This window comes from Glycine soja, chromosome 13 (assembly GCF_004193775.1).
Source record: "Glycine soja cultivar W05 chromosome 13, ASM419377v2, whole genome shotgun sequence".
NCBI lineage: Eukaryota > Viridiplantae > Streptophyta > Magnoliopsida > Fabales > Fabaceae > Glycine > Glycine soja.
In genome coordinates this window covers 13310910-13332611 of record NC_041014.1, presented here as the reverse complement: position 1 = coordinate 13332611, position 21702 = coordinate 13310910, and the positions used below count along the sequence as shown (strand labels likewise).

Here is a 21702-nt window from a genome sequence, read left to right as displayed (position 1 = left end):
TAACAAAATTACTTATACTTTTTCAAAAAAAATTAAATCGCAATAATACATATACATTTATTTTAAAATAAACAAATTACTTAACTTCTTAATTAAAAACCAACTTCAAAAAACAAATATAATTAATTAAATAAAAATACAAAAAAAAAATACACAATATTTATTTATTACAAAAAAATTAACAAAAATATGAATTTATTTAAAATTTGTAATTTTTTCTTTCAAATTTAAATAAAAAAATTAAAATAAATTCACAAATTAGATAATCTGTATAAGTCATACAGATTACTAATTCTTATGAATTATATGGATTCACAATCCGTATAAGACATACGGATTGTCAACTGTATGTGTTATACGGACTCTCAATCCTTACTGACGCAAATGTAGAAATAAAGAGGGAGGAACCCAGACCACTTAAGACGATGGAATGACGACCACGACGAGGCACGGAGTGACGGCACGACACAAGCAAACGAGGTATGGAAGCTCCAAATCACAGAGACAACACAAAGGAGGAAGGAAACTCAATAGTGCACATGAGGAAGAGAGAGGGAGAGGGAGTGCTTCTTAAAATTTTAAATGAAAGACATTTTCACCACTTCACTTAAAATGTTGAGTGTACCAACAATACAGCTGGTGCCCAAAGCATAAGCCCGCAAAATATCATCCAAAACTGCAATTATCCACATCCGCGGATGTTGGCTACATTAATCTTCAAATATTTTTTTAAAAAAAGAACTAATGTCTAACCTTGCAAAATATCATCACTTGTTTCTTAATAACAATAAAAACATAGTAGTAGTTTCAAAAAAGTAAACAGCAATGATTTAGCAAAAGCTTTATAAATTAGGAAATAAATTAACTGAAATTAAATTCTCAAATCAATGTGGAATTTTACTTGTTTCTTTAAGTTTCTGATCATTTTTCATAAAACAAAAAAAAAAAAAAAAACTTCCAGATCATAAAGACAGTAGGAATTAAACTGCCGTTATATTGAAAAAATGGGTTACAAATTTTATGCACTTTTTAAAAGCCTCGTGTATTCCATACATAGGTATCTGGAAGTTAAAATTATCAAAATTTTGGGTTTCCTTATTTACCTTTCAAATGAGGTCAAAACTCAAAAAGATTATTATGCAATGGAATGAGCAAACCAAATTGAAGCCCCCTTAGAGGATCCATCCATTAGACATTTGCGGGCTACTGGGAGCTGTATTGAGCAAGTGGAACATTGAGTTTAAAACACCAAAAGGACAAATGATTTCACAAACTGTTTAAGTGAATTTCCTCTTAACTGTAGACTCAGCACACACCAGAATACATAAACTGAGTTAAATGTGTGCATCGTTGATATAATTTAGATTGAATTGAGTTGAGATTTTAACCTACTAATTCCAAATAAACCTCGATCACTTTGAAGATACTTAGAAAAACTTTCAACATAAATATGGGTGAAGCTCTACCCTGAATTAAGATCACGATGTACTACACTATATTAAATCATCGGTGGTTGCACCCAGTGTGTGTGCATGGAGTATATTAAACCCAGGATCTATCTATTATTTGTTATTAAATAAATTCAAGCAGTATATGCTAGAAAGCTTATGTTTAATAAATTCTTAAAAAATGAAGAATGCGTAGGCTATAAAACACATTTCTGAAAATGTCAAATTCCTACATATTACACAGTTCTCACCAAAAAATATTGCCCTCAGGCCCTTAGCAAAGGGCGATCATACTCTAATAGCAGACCCTTGCTGTTGTACACAGGAATCGTTGCTTCGCAGATATCCAACGCTGCGTATCCTTTTTCCTATATGCATCATACAACGAGAATGGCATGCACAAAGGAGGGAAGCTGCAGAAACCAGATTAAGAAAAATACCTGTAGGGCTTCTAGGTATACTGTACAGTGCTTCTCTTAAAATAGTACAGTAATAGACAGGAAGTGGAGAGAACAATTACACCAACACCAGATCCCCTTCTGCTGCTTCTTGTTCCTGTTGTTCTGGCAGCCATCCTTCCCGATATGGGAGAAGTATTCTCCTTATTTCTTCTGCACTAAGTGTCTCATACTCTAATAATGCATTTGCCAGCACATGTAATGCCTTCTCATGCTGAAAAAATGTCAGAAGTTACTAGTGTTACAAATTTCCATATGCAAGACTAGCAGATCTATATCATTGCTCAAGGTGATAACTTTTATTAATCAATGTCATTCAGATTAAAAAAAAAAAGTTGCTCTTGGTTCTAATTTTCCTATAGGTCAAGGTCAATGATCCACCAGCCTAAAGAAAGCCATAAAGCTGTAACTAGCACCATTCAATCCTTCTTTTCAGGGTAAAATAATTATTGATTCCATTTGACACTTGTTCATTTTGATTTAAAAACCAACCATACATTCACATCAAGAGCATTTGTTCTTGTCCACTAACAGTGAACTAAATATGCTCTTTTAAGTATAAGACTCACTGGAGACAAGTACATAAATGAATCTCAGAGAGAGAAAGAAAATTCACAACAGAATTTGAGGATAAAGGTGATAAGACTCAACCCAGATGAGATTCAGTTACACCTCAGCTTATATAGGTAGTTACAGTTGGGACTGTCAACTGACTATAGTTAGTTAGCTAACTAACTACAAGAGCAGAAAACTATAGTTAAGCCTATACACAAAGACTTAAGAAAAGAAAGAACTCTATCAAGTAAGTATACTCCTATAGTACAAGACTCATTAGTCAGACCTAACAGTGAACTAACTTGTGTTAATTTTATAAACTAATATGCTCTTTTAAGTATAAAACTTCTTAACTGACATTCTCGATTTTTTAGGAAAAGCATAGATAGTAATAGCTTGTGTTCCTTCAAATATGTCCACCATTAACATTAAATCATGATAAATAAATTAATAAAGATAACCTAAAAAATGCAAGAAGTTACAGAATGTAATATAAAAGAAGTTAGAAGCTTGAAGAGTTTATAGCCATCCAGATCCGAACAGATTGGCAGCATTCCTCTATTGATTTGTTTTTTTTTACTAGCCTTGTATTTTTCACTTGTGTCAAAGGGAATTTGTTATTCTCCAAACCTTTTTATAACTTCTTCTCTTGATGAAACTATTCTTTTAAAACGCTCAGACAAACCCAAAAGAGAAAGAAAAAGGTTTCCACTTTAAAGAAAAAATTTACAGACAATAATTTAATCAGACAAACCTTTTTCAAAAGGGCTTTCACGCGATCATATGCTTCTCTAAGGAGTTTCACAACCTGCAGAATAGGTAGAGGTGTATGACTTTTATTTTTGATAAAACATTTCTTAGAAGAGGAAGCAAATAATGGAAACATGATATTTTTAGTTAAAGTATATAAATTCACAACACTTGCCTCTGCATCAATACGTGACTGCATTTCAGAACTTGGTCGCTCTTTTATATTAACTGGCCCGATTGCATCACTCATCCCACAATTTGATACCTTGTGCATAGAGGAAAAAACAACGCAAAGCTCATCATGAAATTAAAAGATAAGTTCAGAGTTTCAGCGAAATTTGTAAATGTTGTCTATCTAATAATTTTAGGGAGACGATAGTTGTAAATTACTTTGTTACTACTTGTGAATATTCCAAGTAACAAACAACCAGCAAGAAAATATTATACAAGCATAATTTTTTAATAAAAGTGATCTCTAGTTTAGCAGATGCAAGACTGCACATGACACAATACAGGGAGCAGAAAATTACCATGTATTGGGCAAGCTCAGTAGCAGTGTGGAGATCACTACTTGCTCCAGTTGTGACATAATCCTGGCCAAAGATAAGCTCCTCTGCAACTCTTCCTCCCATACAAACATCAAGGCGAGCTAACAACTGTTTCTTGCTTATTGATGTCTCGTCACTTGAGGGAAGCTGAGTGACCATTCCTAAAGCAGATCCACGTGGCATGATTGTTGCCTTGTGAATTGGATACGCACCATCGGTGTTAAGGGCAACAATTGCATGACCGCTCTCATGATAAGCAGTAAGCTGAAGTTTCCAAAAGCACGAATAACATATATAAGCATACATCAAATTCATATTATTAGCAGTAAGCCAAAGGTTATTAGTTAGCAGCTATATACTGATGATTGCAGATCAGTACAGGGTACAGAAAATTTCATTATACAAACACAGTCTGATTATAACAAATATCATAGATTTAAAAGATGCTAAAATAATTTATATAACTGAGCCATCAAATGGTCAGGAATGAATTGCTAACTCTTCAACATACTCATGTCAGCACACTACTATCATTGAGACCAATAAATAAAGTACATCGAGAAGAGTGCATCAGAGAATGTTTTGTTAACATTTCTCATAAACAACTCTTAGAAGGTGGATTTGGGCTTAACTCAGCCCCAAAAGCTAGCTCATGGGGTGAGGATTTCCAACACACACCTCACGCAAAGGACTAGCATCTCGAGCGTGAAGTTAAGCACTGAACATCTTTGGGTGATCCGATCTCGATAACAGGTGGCACGATAAGTCCAACAACAAATCGTTATACCCACATTCTAAGATGGTATCAGAACTTATCCTAGATTCATTAAATGGTCACCCACCATGCCATCCACGCACCAAGCTCAAAAGTGTTGGGCATGAGGGGATGTATTGGAAAAAACCCAAGTCCCACATCGACCAATGATGAGGCCAAAAATAGTATATATAAGTGGAAGACAACCCTCACCTTACAAGCCAGTTTTCTAGGAGTGAGTTAGGTCCATAACCCCCTTTCTAAGATGGTAATAGAGCCTATCCTAAATCAATTAAAAGGATCATACACCATATTATCCACGACCAAGTCCAAAAGTGCTAGGCGTGAGGGGTGTATTGGGAAAAACCTCACCCTATGAGCTAGTTTTTTTGATTGAATTAGGCCCGTACCCAAATTCTAAGAAGAATGTTACTTCAGAAAAATGGCTCAAGATAAGATACAAGGATAATTTTATTAAAGAACAAATTTACCTATACATGTCCTACTCACCAGCTAACAACTGACTTGGCAAACTAACTATTCATAAGACTGCCAATCATTTTTTTCCCTGTAATATAAAAGTTGATGTCTTCTCTCAAACAAAAATTCATTGTATGCTTAAATTTTCAGTTTTAGTAATTTTAGTATACTGAGGTTAAACCTAATGTGTTTACTCAGGACTTTTCAAATAATTTAGCGCAAAAATCTCATGCTCAAAAATTTTAAGACAATAAGGTTAAAAAATATAGTGGCTTTGATGCATTTGGATCAGCTTTGTAAAAACCACTTCTTTGATATAACTTTTCTCAAGTTTCTTTTCAAAAGTTACTGTTTCTTGCTTCTGAGAACACACTAAAGTAACCTTTTGTTAGGTTTTTGCTCTTTTTCTTCCAAACACTTGTAAGAAATTGAGATCTCCTTATATATATATATATATATATACATATGATAAGGTCTTTAAAAGTTATAACACAATTGAACTTTAAAAAGGACTAAAAAAATATGAAAACGTCATCTGTAATATCATATCTCTTATATCAGCAAATGATATTTTAAAAAGGTCATGCATAATATAAAATACATAATTTTTTAGAACATGTAAAGACTGCTGCCCAGCAAAAGAAGGCAATGTGTCTTTGGTGGACAAACACAGCAAAATGTTAAACACACTGACACAAGATCACAACTCAAATAGGCAAACTCAGGCTTGAACAGCAGCAAGCTCAAACAAGATCATAACAGAGAGAAAAGATCAGAGAAAGCTCAAACGCAGAACAGAGCATAACAACAACACAGAATTTTTCTCTCAAACACAGAGAACAGAGCATAACATGAGCACATTGGTGACGGGAAACTTTAATTGAGAGGGAGAGAAGACTAAATTGATAGTGAGTGTCTTGCATTAGTAGCCTAACGCCAGTTGAGAGAATAGAAGTTGGTTACGAAAAAGGACGCACCACAGGTTTGTTCTTCTGGGTTGCACAACCCAATCCACAGAAGCTCATAGATTCAAAACTCGAAAAAACTCACTGATTGTGCAAGTTTACAAGTAATCAAGATGATCCTACTCCCATCCAACCAACTTGTAATACTAGGCGTGAACGAGATTGGAAATGGCTGGAAATTCGTAGGATTGTACAATCCTATGAGTATGATTGTATGATTGGGATTTTGACAACCTAGAGCAAAAGAGAAAAGTTTGTGTTTTTTCTCAAAAATTGCAAAACAATGTTCAAAAACCTCTATTAAATTGTGGGAGAACAATGGCAAAGAGTTGTTGAACTTGAAGCTTGCAACAAAATGAGTTATTTTTTTCTTTTCTTTATTTTGTTTGTGATACATATGTTTCTGATTCAATGGTTTGATATGGAAACAAGAGTTAGCTTTGTTAACTTCTGTAATAGAGGTAACAGCAAGGAGAAATGTGGGAAAAAAACAAAAACTTAAAGGACTAAACTGAAACCTGAGTTAAAATTAGACAACCAAAATACTAATTTTGCTTTCTAAATTTGAGAGGAACTTTTTTCTTTTAAAAACAAGAGTCAACCCTATAGTTTAGATCAATCATATAAACCACAACCTACATGTTTTAAGTACTAAACCAGATCCTGGCATATACACATACCTTCTTTGACTCTTCAGATATAAACATTGTTTTCCGCTCAGTACCCATAACTATTCTGTCTTTTGCAAACTCCAATTGTGCAGCTGTTACTTTCTCTGCACCTTCAACTGCAGCTTTAATGGCAGCAACATTTACCAAATTCGCAAGATCTAGTTTAAGGGAGTATATAATAGAAAAAGTCATTCAGAAACTTGGAGGACTATAAGATTTGCATTGATAAAAAAAGTCATCTCACATAAATAAATTATAATTCACCTGCTCCATTAAACCCTGGGGTACCACGAGCAATTGCTTTAACATCTACATCATCAGCTATAGGTTTATCTTGCAGATAGAGTTCCAATATTTCTTGCCGACCTCGCACATCTGGATTTGGTACAACAATCTGGTATCGGCAATTTGTTAGTCTCTGTATCTTCTATATTATGTGGGCACTTACTCCAGTACTTTTGATTCCAGGTTAGGTTGTCAAGTAATTTTAATGGTTGATAATTAAACGCATTTTTAATATTTATTCTGAAATTAACAATCCAAAAATGCCTGATAACTCCCTTGAGTACAATACATATAAAGGTTACCATAGCAACTCCCATATTATATAGGACATTAACTTGCACATTCAGCATTGTAGTTAAATATTTTATAACAAATGTTTATTGTAAGGTTCCTTAATGGATGTTTTAATTTTTATTTTTGGACAAACATAAGCAGAGCATATTATATCCTACAAAGCATACCTTAACCTTATCATAGAATGCTTGAGCTTTAATCTGTCATATTGTCGCTAGGTTGCTTGAAGAGCAAAAAAAAAAATACATAATGAAACCTAGAACTGCCTCACAATCAAGTGAAATCTACTCCAAAGGGAAGCCCAGAAACCCAAAATCTGGAACAAGGAGCAAAAGCATGTGCCAGTCTCTCAGCATGTCCAACAAAAGAACTTCTCCACAACAGCTATTAACTGCCACTATTAGGGTTTAGAGTTCAGACAACTCAAGAGAAAATTTAGAGAGAATTTCTGAATTTTATTTAATGGGTAAAAAATTATAATGATCTGATACAAAGGCAGTATTTATACAGGGAAAACCCTAACTAACTTGTAACTAATCTGAGAATAACTTACCATTAACTAACTGAAATCAGTTAGCTAAAGACTACAACAAGGGACCCAAGCTAACTGATGACAGCTGTCACTTAGAGAGAGTAATATACTCACCCCCACCCCCCTGGCATGCACAAGCTCAAGGTGGTGAGCAGTGGAAAAGGGCTCAAACACTTTGAGCTTGGACGGAATATGCAGGAACAGTATGGATGTAAGTTCTGTATGGACTAAGAGGTCTTAGAACAACTGGATGTAAGTTCTGTATGGACTGAACCACTGCAAACTCTTGTGTGATTTTCTTTCTCTCAAACCCTTAGTCTTGTGATTCATCTTGGTATTGGAATTGATTTTAAAGGGTCATAAAAACTCTATTTTTCACATGATCTTGTTCTCATAGTTTTCTTGATTGTGATAATCTTTTTAAAACAATTTTTTTGAGAAAACGTTGATTAATCAAAAAGGGTCATTTTAATTGAATTAAAGAACAAAGTGGCAAAGTTTTTGAAAGAATCTATTCAACCTCCCCCCCCCCCCCCCCCCCTCTCTCTCTTCTAGATTCCCGGAGTAGTATGCGATCCTCGGAGGAGTATTTAAGTGGGTTGGCTCACCTCCCTTAACAGCAAGCTTTTAAGGGAGGGTTCCACAAGTTCTTGGGTCCTTATCATGCTTCCAATGGCCCTCTTTGTACGTCCAAACTACCTTTAACCAATTTTCTGCCATCTATTTCCTCAATCGATGTCATAAATATCTCCTCATACAACATTTTCAATACCACATATTCATCTTAATATTCTCATTTCAGCTACTCTCACCTTCTTTTGTCCTTTTAAAGCCCAAAATTAACTACCAAAGTATAGTTGAATGTATAACAATACAATAAAATTTCCCTTTGATCTTAGTATGTACTTTGTGATCGCAATAGCAAATAACCCCCAATGCCTTTCTCCATTTTTATCATCTGGTTTGCATCCTATGTGTGACATCCTCATTTATTTATCCATTATTTTGTAATATTGATCCCATATATTTAAAGTTAAAAACCTATGGTATCACATCTTTTCCCATATTTACTTCCAAGCCATTTTCCTCCTTGCTAAAATTGCAACACACATACATTATCTTAACTCTTAAGTGAAAACATTGTTTCCAAAGTATGTCTCAAAAATGCAAGTTTAGAGTTAATTGGTTCCCTTGACCTAATCAAAACTATATCATCTACGAAAAGCAAGCAATTAGGGATAAATATTTATGCCCTTGGTATGCAAATCCAATACTAAATTAGACAAGAACTTAAGGCCAAACCTTGATGTAATCCTATCCCAATATATTGCTGAGGGTTAAGAGTATCTACAAAAAGTTTTAAGAAATATAATATATATATATATATATATATATATATTGAGAAATCAATCAGTATCTAATAGAGAAAATGTCAGGAGCTGTTTCTTTATCTCATCATGTCAGGAACTGCTTCTTTATCTCATCATATTCCCTCATTTGTTTCCTTATTTAATTAATAGTCTTATAATATTTATCAGACTTGGGATTTACTAGTAATATTACATTAGTGTTACTAGATCTAATTATAAGTATAAATAGAACCATTATTGTTAGTATTTTGCATCACACCATAACACATCGTATCAATCAGTCTAATAGAACATGATTATTGGGAAACTCATTTCTCTCTTTTCCTCCTTCCTTGCCTGAACACAAATAATTTCATCACGCATTAAGAGATTAAGAAAACCACATTACATCAGTATTGTAGATTAAGACTAACCATAATCATTCTTTCTATTTATATTATTTCCCTTAATAGATTCATCATTTCATCTATTGGGAAAAATAAATAGGACTTACATGCCGATCAAATCTGCCAGGCCTCGTTAAAGCTGGGTCAAGAATATCAGGCAAGTTTGTTGCAGCCATTAATATTATTCCCTAGAAGATAAAATAATGAATCAATTTCTAAAACCAGAGGAACAAATTGCACTCCAAGCTGTTCAAAGATACCTCATTCTGCTCAAACCCATCCATTTCAACAAGTAGCTGATGCAATGTCTTCTTTGTGTGGCCCTCCCATTGTTTTCTTGTTGATCCAACAGCATCAATTTCATCAATAAAAATTATACAAGGAGCCTACAGAAAGATAAAAGGGAAATAAATATTCCATAATCAGAAAAAAATAAAGGACCCATGTCACAACAGACCTTCTTTTGCAAACAATTTAAGGATACCATTAGCAAAAGTCAACAGACCTTCTTTTTGGCTGCTTGAAATAAGGATCTAACACGTCGAGCACCAACTCCAACAAACCTGAGCATGAAAGAAAAGTGATATGAAAATGAACATCCCTAACAGCCAACATATCACAACATTCCTTAATGTGACACTAGTTGCTACAGTATATGTCAGCATGCAAAATACTTGCTCAATGGGTAGGATAAATACTTAATTAAGGATGACAATTCTATCCAGAGCCTATAGCGCAATGGGTACGATAAACACTTGCTCAATGGGGATGGGCTGAGGCAGGGCTGGGGATTTACCCACAAAATTTAATGGGGATGGGTTCAGGTATGAATATATAGGTACCAAGCAGATATAGAGATTGGGATCAGAGTTGCTACCTACACAAGTATGGAGATGGGTACATGTATTTTTTTCAAACGCGAGTATAGGGACGGGAACTATAGTATACTACCCAACAACTCTACCCATTGTCATCCCTAGATGACATGAAAACATTTTAGCACCTAATCTGCCGAGGTAGAGTGCTACACATATCACAGAAATAAGAAATTATAGAATGTTAACAACTCATCATTCTGCTTCATGTATTTTGCATGTTTCAATTATTTGGATTTATTCCCTAGCAATAAATATCATAAGAAGCCAATTCCTTAGAGTTCAGCAGAAAAATGGGGACCCTTGAAGGTACTAAATTTTTTTTCATATAGCTTAACAAAGTTCATTATGTTAAGAAGTTCAACATCAATTTAGGAATCTAACAACCAACAAGCAATGCATTCAGTTCTATATAAAAAAGATGTTTATCCTCCTCTCCCCTCCCACCCAAGAAAAGAGGATCAAAGAAATGCAACAGTGCAACACTCCTCATTAATTAAGAGCTGACACAGATTGAGCAGTAAAGTTGATAAGAGTATGTTCAGATTAGAATAACAATAATAAAATACATTTAGTAATCAATAACAGAAAAGCATAAACATATTCTCTATCAATTGACAACTACTGTATTCTCATTATCAAGGTTGCAATACAAAAGCATTCTTTGTATGTTCTTATTTTCAAAATAACTAATGAATTATAATTTACCCACATTGCATTACAGCATAACTGTGCAATATCTTGTTTCTGATCTCAAGAGACTATATATAACTGTGCTCAATGCTAAAAACTAAAGCTATTGAAAACATAAAAAGTGAAAGAAGACTTACATCTCCTCAAATTCAGAGCCTGCTCGATAGAAAAATGGGACACCTGCTTCTCCAGCAATAGCCTTCAAGGTCCCAGATAAAGCAAACACTATTAGATCATAACAATGATAAATTTCAATTGATTAACTCAAAAGGTTGATGTCAATAATGTAGGATTTCAGTTACAGTCACAGATCAGAAGAATTATGCAAAGTGTAAGAAAATATCAAAGTGAGAGACAAGAACCAAAGTCCATCTATATCCTTCCTTGAACTTCCTAATAGAATAAAGCATATAACAGTGTAGTGTGGCATATTAAGAATGATAACGAATCCCAAAAGCATATAGAAGAAGACCAATAGGTTCTAAATTGTATAATACAATAACATCGTAAAAACTGTAAAAATGTGTCTGACAAGACGAAACTAACTGACCTTGGCTAGCAGAGTTTTTCCAGTTCCAGGTGCTCCTGTCAAAAGAATCCCCTGAAAAGAGGAACACTTTAGCCACAGTTGAAGAACAAGACATAACCAATACACACAAAAAAAGTATGATATCTTATTAAAAGACAAGCAAATTGATCAGCATAGCATGCAAGAAAAATGTAAACATAATATTATGATGACCAAAACATAACATGTTACTGTGAACAACACAATTTGCATATGGAGAAGGATTAAAGAGAATCAGTTCATTAGATGGAAAATTAGTTCTTCCTACCAAGAAATAAGAATAAGTCTATACATAGAAAATAGGAATATGAAAAAAGCTCAGGAAAAAAAAGAAAAAAAAATGACAAATTAACCTCTTCAGACCTTTGGCAACTTTCCTCCAAGGCGTGTAAACTTAGATGGATTTTTTAGGTACTCCACAACTTCCTCAAGTTCTTGCTTTGCATCATCACAACCTTTCACATCCTTAAAGGTTTTTACATTCTGCAAGGAAAGAAAGTGTGATAGAGAAAGATAAGAAAAGTGAGCACATAAGGCGTAGAAGAACTTTTGGTTTACTGTATATTCTACACACAAGGCTAAGGAAACTTGAAATGACTGACTTAATTATAAATTTATAATGTCAGATGTCTTTCAGAAATTATGGGGTGGTAAAACTTTCCAACTTTTTCGTTGACTGGTCCACAAAATTGCAAGTAAAGGCATAATTAGCTAGGATTATTTTATTTAGATAAAGGAAGGATTATGGAGGGTATAGTATATATCATGCCATTGCTCATTAGCCTATTCCACCTAGAATCTTCTCACTCAAATATTCACTAGCAATCAAAATTCTAGCTTATCCAAATTGAAGTTATTCAATCACAGAAACATTTAAGAGGTACAGAAATAGAAATCTGAGAACAGAAGTAAGAACAGATTATTAACCTTTTCAGGCATCACTTCCTTATTTAGCTCCTTTGGGGCATAGGAAGAACTTGATCCAACTCCTGAAGGTCCAATCCCACCCAAGCTTCCAATGTATTTTTGAAGTGCAGCAGCACCCATAAACCTGAAAGGATGTGTAGTAGCAATACAAGTATATTAAAATCAAAGAGTGGATGCTTATACATGAAAAAGAGAGGGAGAAAGGGAAACTAAAGACCCATACCAGACTAACCCCACAGCTACAGTGATCAAAATAGTTGAGATAAGCTCTTGTGCAAAACGTGACTTATTTGATACTTTTGGATCAACCTAAAGGAGGAAATAGCTTCATGAGATTCCGAGAACAACTAAACAAAAAGAATCTGGGTTACAACAGAAAAACTAAACAATTTTATTCCACAATTTTTAAAAATTATAACTAATAAAGCACAAAGCATAGAGAAAGCTTTTTGCAAATTTTTTTACCATAACCACATGTAGTGGCTGCTTGTCAGATATTCCAGGGCTAACAAAAGTTTCATCTGAGTTACCCAATGCACGCTGCTTCAACTCTTGCAACTGAAAAATATGTTTATCATTAGTTGCCCATGATATAACACAAGTAAATAATGACCTAAAAAAGTCAAAAGGCTGTTATTGTGATCAAAAGAAAGTTTATGTGCACAAAAGGAAAAATTGCAATCAATAGGAGGACAAGAATCATCGGTTAGGGTCCATTATAAATCTATCATGAGTTTAAAGACAAAAAGGAAGTGCCAAATAACTCAAGATCCAGAAACGTATGTGAGAGAAATACTGCCAAAAATTTTGTATACAAGTACTTAAAAAGTATCCAAATCTTTTATGCAAAACAAAAAAAAAATAATAACAACCACCACCAAAGTCTCTTCCAACTAGGTGAGTCAATTATATGATCAAACAATGGCATTGTGTTATGTCATGAAACAAATCCTCAAAAAACTCTATTTAGATTTTAGATCTAATTTTGTTTCGAAGAGTTCATCTAGAATCTTTCTTGGCTTCCCCTTATCATCATCATCAACTATAGGAATAGGACTATCTTGCATGTAGTGATTCTAGTCCCCTTTTCACAGTGAGGCTTCTATTGTCTTCTCGCATGGCCAAACATCCTCCAGTTTCAACAAGATTCTATGATCTTCTCCCCAATAGATGCTATCACTTCTTTCTCTTAATGCATTCATTCCTTAACCTATCATGTCTTGTATGTCTATTTATGCACCAAAACATCCACATCTCTGCAACACTAAGCTCATGCTCTTGTGAGCTCTTTACCGCCCTACATATAGTACCATACAGTATCACAGGCCCTATGGTTGTGTGGTAAAATTTCCCTTTAAGCTCAGAAAGCATCTTTCAATCACAAATATGGACAGCTCTGAATCTTATGGTTTACATCTCTGACAATTTTCTCCATCTTGATTGATAGTGTCACGAACCAACTATACCAAAAGCTTAAGCTATTAGGTGAAAACACATATGGACAGCTTGTATACTGTTATAACATCTCTAATAAAGAGATCAAAGATAGTTAAACCTCAATACTTGTGGAATGGTATAATCTCCAGTATATTCTATATCTTTTATTTCACATCTATGTAATCTGAAACCATATGCTTCCAAAGCTTTTCTCCATAGTTCTAGTTCACCATTAATCCCCCCCTCCCCTCCCCTTCAATGACTCTCCCACTAGGAATACATCATCCTCCAAAAGTATGCATAAAGGCACTCTAGGATATGCTAAGTGAGCAAGTTAAAAACTTAAGTTTAAAAACTTAGAATCATAATAGTCAATAAATAAGGAAAATACAACAGAGATCTGTAATAAAATTAATTTTCTAACACAAATACAAATGTCAAAAACTAGATGTGCTGCATGAAACTTATAACTTTGTTAGAAAAAGAGATCCTTTCAAAAAAAAAAATAATGTAGTTCACCAGGAGAATAAAACAGACATCAGTTAAGCACTTTGATCAAAACAGTCACAGATTGAATTACGTATTACAAAACAAATCCAAATATCTTAGATGATGCGTATGGAAATAAAACAGAATAAACTTTTGAACAGACCAATATTATTATTAACAAATAGATGCCAAACAAGATGCACAGGAAACCCCTCCACCTCTACTAATGAAAATGCAGCAGTAAGAATTTGGTTACACAGGCTAAAAATTGAAAAGCAGGATATAAAGAACATGATGCTCAAAATGATTACCAGGGTAGGAAGGCTAGAAGCTTTTCCAGAATCCTCATCAGGAAGATATTCACTAATAGCATTAGTGACCACAAGAGCTCGAAGATATTCCGCAACCCCTCTACTGTCCACAGCTCGATCCCTTTGTTCAAACCACTTGATGACAGATTCAGGACTAGAAAAAATACATTTAATCAATAAATCAATATATGCTAACAAGCTTTGACACAAAAACTTCCAGTTCAAAAACCTATGTGTCATTGTCTACCTAGCCGAATTTTCCCTAATGTCACATCTTTCTTTTTTTCTGTAAAGCATTACATGAACTACACTCTCCAATAACACCAAATCCATGTATCTAACTACAATCCACAACTTTTCATCTATCCTACACCATCATTTAACATCCAAGACCGAATAAAAAAGAAATGACAGAGCACTGAATGTAAAACCTAACGAACCCAGAACAACTCTTTCATGAGCACATGCATGACCAACCAAAGCTCAAAACTTTACCATTACTTCAATGCATCTTGAATTATACTACTTTTACTTTTACCTACAGTCACCGTACTAATGCAAGAATTGTTCAAGAACCAACTCAGCAAACAAAATCCACCACTTGCACCTTCTATTCTTGACCATTCATCAAACAACATTTCCAAATTCCAAAGCACACCTGTGCTTATTGAGTTCAAAGCTCAAAACTTCATCACTACTTCAAAGCATCTTGAGTTATATTAGTTTAACTTTTACCTAATGCAAGAATTGCTCAAGAACCAAAACTCAACAAACAAAATCCACCACCTGCACATTCTATTCTCCACCATTATTCATCGAACAACAACACTTCCAAATTCCAACACACACACACACACACACCTCTGCTTATTGAGTTCAACGAGCAGAGCACTCTGCTTGGCAGCATCCTGCGGATTCGCGTCGGCGTCGGCGACCAACCGCTCGAGGCGCTTCTCCTGGCGCCAGAACGGCCACCAATCAAGAAGCTCCGAAAAGGCCCTCTTCAGACTCTCCCTCGCCTTCACCCACAGCCCCACAAAGAACGCCACTATCGAGAGCCGCCTTCCATTCGCAATCTTCTCCGAATCAGCGCCACTATCGAGAGCCTCGGCGCCTTCTTCTTCCAAACCCAAATCTGAAACCGAAGCTGCACCTTCTTTTTCTTCTTCGGGTGAATTTATACCCGGTTCTTCTTCGGTGTTGGCTGAACCGGGTTCGGGTTCCAGTTCAGAGGGGTTGGGTTCGGGGCGGAAGGTGCAACATAGGAGCGTGGAAGGGACGCGGCGCGTGGGGGGGAAGGAGAGGGAGAATGGGGAGTGGTTCGGAGACAGGAACGGGAATGGGAGGGAAGGTTTGGAGAGAAGGGAAGCTTGGAGTGTGGCCATTGTTTTAATAATATTACGCTTTAGATTTCACAGAGGAGTTAGTGTCTCTTCTTTCTCTGTGTTTTGGTTCTTGTTTTGTGGAGAGTATTTGGGGAAGAAGAAGAAGGAGGAGGGTGTAAGAAAAGTAAACCTTATCCGGGGATTGAAATTGGCGCCGGCTTTGGAGATTTTGTGCGTGTATGGATTTTTATTAGTACAATTTTGATAATATTATTTGGTGGTATAATTAGTAATTACGCTTGGATTGAAAATGTTCGTTTCTTGTTCGTTTATTGCTTCTTCAGCATATCGTGGACATTTCATAATCACACTACTGAAGCAGCCTCCGTAGATTCTTTGTTTTGAGTGTGGGATATTATCATTATCAATAGGGTATAGTTACCAAGTGTACTTAAGACACTTATTAAGGAATTAAAAAATATTTATTAAGTAAATAATTGGAAAGTATAAAAAAATAACAATGTAATTTTATTATCATAATAAAAGAAAGGATAAATACTTAATTTAGTCATTGAATTTGTAAGAGATTTTGCTTGGGACACCAGCAGATTTGTTGGTACACCCAGCAAAAACTTTTAAATACCAATTATACCCATGGCTTATAAATATTGGTATCCTTTTTATTTTGTGTTCGAGCTTTTGTGTTCCTTGTTTTCTTTTTCATTCACCGTCGTTTGTTGCCTGAGAGGTTATTGGCAAGAGTTTGGCGTTCTTGGTGATTGGTCGATAAGTGGTGGTCGTGGTGATGACTTGTTTGGTCAGTGGAGGAGGTAAGCTTTTATTATTTTATTTCTTAAATTGGTAATTTGTAAGCTAATTTAGTTTTACGAATTGGTAATTCATAAAATTAAATGAACTTACAGATTGAAAATTCGTAAAAGAGTGAATCTGTATACTTCTTACGAATTACCAATCCGTAAGGTTGATAATTATTGTTTTTAATTTAAATGTTTTTTTAAAAAAATTAGTTAGAAAAATTACAATTGATAAGCATAAAACTTTTAAATAGATATAACAAGAATATTCATTTGATAGTTATAGTTTGTATACTAATAAAGTAATATTTAGGGTTTAAAAATTATGACAGAGTTGTTGTTATTCGTTTTTATTTTAGTTTAATGTATTATATTAATAAGTGTAGTCAAAAGGCAAAAATTATATGATGGTATAATTTTGGTGTGGTTAGGGTTTTTTTGTTTGTTATTGAAATTTTGAAATTTTTTGTGAAAATGGACGAAGATCAGTGGATGTATGATAGTGTAATGTCCGAAGGAGTTTATATGGATGACCAAAATGAGGACGAAGGTGGTGTGAATGAAGAACATGTTGATTGTTCTGATGCGTTCAATACTTCGTAAGTATTAATATGATTTATTGTTATTAAAGTAATTAAATGAACGTTTGTTGAAGACTAAAGGTGTATGAATTGCATTGTATGTGTTTGCTACCCGTGATGATGTTCTGTAATGAACTCGATTTGTTACTTATGAAATTGGATTTGTGGCGGTGATTATGAGGTCAAACACAAATAATGGAATTAGAGGAAATACCTCATTTGTTTTAATTGGTTGTGAAATGAGGAGTCAGCATAGGGCCAAGAAGAAGGATTTGGTTAGAAAATGTGGGTGTCCATTTAAGCTGCGTGCAAAACCAGTTGTGGGGGGCGAAGGATGGATGGTGAATTTAATCTGTGGGAGTCACAATTATGAATTGATAAAGTTTTTAGTTGGACATCCATATGTTGGTACACTAACTAAGGATGAGAAGATAATTGTTGCTGATATGACAAAGTCAATGGTCGAACCCAGAAATATTCTTCTAACGTTGAAGAAGCACAATGTCAATAGTTATACAACAATCAAACAAATATACAATGCAAGAAATGTTTATCGTTCTTCCATAAGAGGTAGTAATACTGAAATACAACAACTAATGAGACTTCTTGGACGGGATCAATATATTCATTGGCATATATTAAAGGATGAAGATGTTGTGCGTGACATATTTTGGAGTCATCCTGATGCAGTCAAATTAACCAATACCTGTAATTTGGTATTTTTGATAGGCAGTACCTACAAAACAAACAGGTACAGGCTTCTGTTACTTGATATTGTTGGTATGACACCAACAGGGATGACATTCTCGGCTGCCTTTGCCTATTTAGAGGGAGAACGTCTGAATAACATTGTTTGGGCTCTACAAAGGTTTAATGATATTTTCCTCGGACGTGATGCACTCCCTAAAATTATTGTTACCGACAGAGATCTAGCATTGATGAATGCGGTGAAAACTGTATTCCCTAAGTCCACGAATTTGTTGTGTTGGTTTCACATTGATAAGAATGTCAAGGAAAAGTGTAAAACCCTTGTTGGTAAAAAAAATGCATGAAATTATGTAATGGAAGCGTGGGGAAGTTTAGTGGATTGTCCTTCCGAGCAACAGTTTGATGGGTGCCTTAAGAAGTTTGAAATTGCTTGCTCACCATGGCCAATGGTTGTTGACTATGTCAACCAAACATGGGTCATTCCTCATAAAGAAAGATTTCTTAAAGTCTGGACGAATAAGGTCATGCACTTAGGAAGCACAACAACTAACAGGTATGAAATTTTTAAATATATAAAGTTGTCAGATTTTATGATTGAATGCATAAAAAAAATAATGTGTTTCTTCTATTGGTTGTGTATCTCATATGTAGGGTTGAGTCTGCTCATTGGGCCTTAAAGAGACTACTACAAAATAGCCTTGGAGACCTATGTAGTGTTTAGGAAGCCATGAACAACATGATCACATTGCAACACACTCAATTTAAGGCATTTTTTGAGACAAGTACACATGTGGTTGGACGTGTGTTTAAAGTTACCTTATACAAGAGACTACTAGGTATGGTATCAAGGTATGCTTTAAATCAGATTGCTCCTGAGTTTGAGCGTGTACATTATGCAGGCAAAAATCCTTCTCGTTGTGTATATGTGATGAGAACTACTCATGGTCTTCCATGTGCATGTGAGCTATCCTAATATGTTGTTGGTAGCATACCACTTGAGACAATCCATATGTTTTGGCGGAGGCTAAGTTTTTCAGACCAAGGGTTATATGAGCCACAAGTAAGCATAACCGAAGAGATGGAAACCATTTCCAAGCGATTTAAAGAGCTTGATGTTTGTGGCAAAGTTACTTTGAAGAGTAAACTTCGGAAAATTGCTTACCTTGATCTAAACTTTATGTGTGCTCCTCCAGAAAAGGTGAAAACAAAAGGTGCTCAGAAGAGACCGGTGACCAAGCAACAAAGATCTACAAAGTGTGATCCCTCGTACTGGGAGTATGTTGATGCATTACATTCTATGCAGAATAGTAATTCGTTAGTGAAACGTAGTGCATCATCATCTGAGCAACCATTTGAAAGAAGGGTCATGCCGATGTTGGATCAATTTCATCCATGCATTCATGATTCCATTGTAAACATTGTTGATATGAAAGTTGATGGTAATTGTGGATATCGTGCAGTTGTTGCCTTATTAGGTATGGGTGAAGATTCATGGTCATTGGTTCGCAACCATTTGCTTAAAGAACTTACAAAATGGTCTGATGACTGTATAAACCTAGTTGGTGGTATAGACTGATTTGAGGAATTAAAGCAGTCTCTACTTATTGATGGATTCCATGGTATAGTATATAATTTTAATGTTATGTTTTGTCCCATTAAATTTGCATTAACTAAATTCAATTTGTTAACTGTTACATGTAGGTTACCATGGACAAGTGGATGAATATAATTGACATGGGATATGTCATTGCATCAAGGTATAATGTGATCCTTGTTTCTCTGCCACTCCGACAAAGCATGACATTTTTTCCTCTTAGAAGTCAACCACCAATAGATTTTTTGGTGCATCGTGTGATATGTATCGGTCATGTGTATGGTAATCATTTTGTTCAGGTAAATGCATAAGTCATCCTTTTTGTGTAATTATTGTGAAAATATTTACACCATGGTATTTTTAATGTGTGTGTTCTTATGTAATAGGTATTTCTAAGGGATCGTTGTTCGTTACCGCCAATAGCATTGTTATGGTCTACACATTGTCATCAGCAGGAAAAGTAGTGGCTCACACCATATATTAGTAGAATGCAACAGTATACAAATTTGTCAAGGTTGAATACAAAATATGTTGATTTAGATGAAGATTAAACATTTACTTATGTGTTGTGATCTAAAATGATGATTTACGCGTGTTTCATTCAACGTTGACATTTACTTACTTAGTGTCTGTATGTGACATTGAATCCAATAATCACGTTGTTAGTGTTACTTAAATAATTAAGTTAGTTTCACTAATTAGGGTTACTAAAGGATAAACATAATAATGTTAATTCGTCATTAATTAAAAAATAAAAATACAACTTAAACAATTAACGTTGCTGAATCATATAAAACCATAAATTATATAAAACAAGGTAACTAAAATAACTCTTCATGCGTCTTCAATGTGCCGCTTGTTAGTCAAGGAATACGACTAACTTTTGTGTATAAAACCTGTGTAAATTGTATCAAACTCCTCCAATTTATGGTTATTTTGTAGCGTTGTAATTACTTTTTGTTAAAGATAGGTAATAAATACTTAGTACTTCCACTTTGTGTGTTTAATAATCATTTCCTCTCATTTTTAGGTCAATTAGGCAAGTTTGTGAAATGCTGATTTTCATCTGCTCGCTAAGCCAATCTTCTGGATTAGCGAGCCATCCGCTGAGCGCACCACTCCTTTGACTGAGCGCAAGGAAGATTATGGAAGAAGGATGAGTTGTGCATGTTCGTTGAGCGAGGGTTCATCCCACTAAGCGCACCGCTTGAGCCCATCCGCTGAGTGAGAAAAACACGCGCTAAGCCGAAATCCACTAATGCGTGTTGAGCGGTCCATATTCGCGCTAAGCATGCTAGCACAAACAAAGCCACTTATTTAAGCCTGAAATCAGATTTTGGAAGGGATTTTGGCCATTTTATCGAGGAGCTTCTGCATGTGAGAGATTCTAGAGAGAGAAGGGTTTGAATCCAGAGAGTTTTGAGAGATTTTGTTGTGCAAAGAACGAAGCTTGAAGAGGAAGTCGTCATGAGAGCTTGAGATGAGTTTGTGAGTGATTGTGAGGTTCTAGAGGTGGAGGAGACATCCTCACCGCTTGTATTTCTTCAATCCTTTATTTTTCTCTTCTCTTTGTTGTAAAGGAAGCTTCCCAGATATAGAAAGCTAAATCCTTTGTTGGTTCTTCCTTGTAGGTACTTGATGTAAATACTTGTATATCTATTTAATGATGTTTTATGTGTTCTCTGTGCTATCAGTATTTCATTCTAGCATGCTTTTTCCTTGATCACGTAGATGCATGTGTTGTTAGGATCATTCAACAGTGGAAACTGGTCTGATTCTTAGAACTTGATAGGATAGGGCTAGTTTATCGTATTATCACGAGGGATCGGGGTACAGTAGCCTAGTTGTTTGTATGTTTGTCTTAATGCGGTTCTGGTCAAGTT

The 21702-nt window shown here is 35.0% G+C and overlaps 2 protein-coding genes across 2 annotated transcripts; one reads left to right on the top strand and one right to left on the bottom strand.

The window, feature by feature from the left end:
- Positions 1-1540: 1540 nt before the first annotated feature.
- On the bottom strand, positions 1541-16356 carry LOC114382191 (ATP-dependent zinc metalloprotease FTSH 11, chloroplastic/mitochondrial-like). The gene is made up of 17 exons (XM_028341451.1): positions 15658-16356; positions 14797-14950; positions 13025-13117; positions 12783-12868; positions 12560-12683; positions 11996-12115; positions 11615-11665; positions 11202-11263; positions 10002-10059; positions 9757-9882; positions 9604-9684; positions 6894-7023; positions 6639-6787; positions 3742-4023; positions 3387-3476; positions 3216-3269; positions 1541-2120 (listed from the first exon to the last, which is right to left on the bottom strand). The coding sequence occupies exons 1-17, from the start codon at positions 16179-16181 to the stop codon at positions 1965-1967; spliced, it is 2340 nt and encodes a 779-aa protein (XP_028197252.1). The 5' UTR covers positions 16182-16356; the 3' UTR covers positions 1541-1964.
- A 2947-nt stretch (positions 16357-19303) lies between these two features.
- Positions 19304-19801, top strand: LOC114381599. The gene has a single exon (XM_028340863.1). The coding sequence runs from the start codon at positions 19304-19306 to the stop codon at positions 19799-19801; it is 498 nt and encodes a 165-aa protein (XP_028196664.1).
- Positions 19802-21702: the final 1901 nt, after the last annotated feature.

What these genes read in the sequence shown, in the direction of transcription:
- LOC114382191 (XM_028341451.1), bottom strand. Translation starts at nt 16,181, where the DNA reads ATGGCCACACTCCAAGCTTCCCTTCTCTCCAAACCTTCCCTCCCATTC. An exon ending in GTAGCTGTGGGGTTAGTCTG is followed by an intron (nt 12,684 to 12,782) that starts GTATGGGTCTTT and finishes ACATCCTTTCAG; the next exon opens with GTTTATGGGTGCTGCTGCAC. An exon ending in AGGAAGTGATGCCTGAAAAG is followed by an intron (nt 12,116 to 12,559) that starts GTTAATAATCTG and finishes CTTTCCTTGCAG; the next exon opens with AATGTAAAAACCTTTAAGGA.
- LOC114381599 (XM_028340863.1), top strand. Translation starts at nt 19,304, where the DNA reads ATGGAAACCATTTCCAAGCGATTTAAAGAGCTTGATGTTTGTGGCAAA.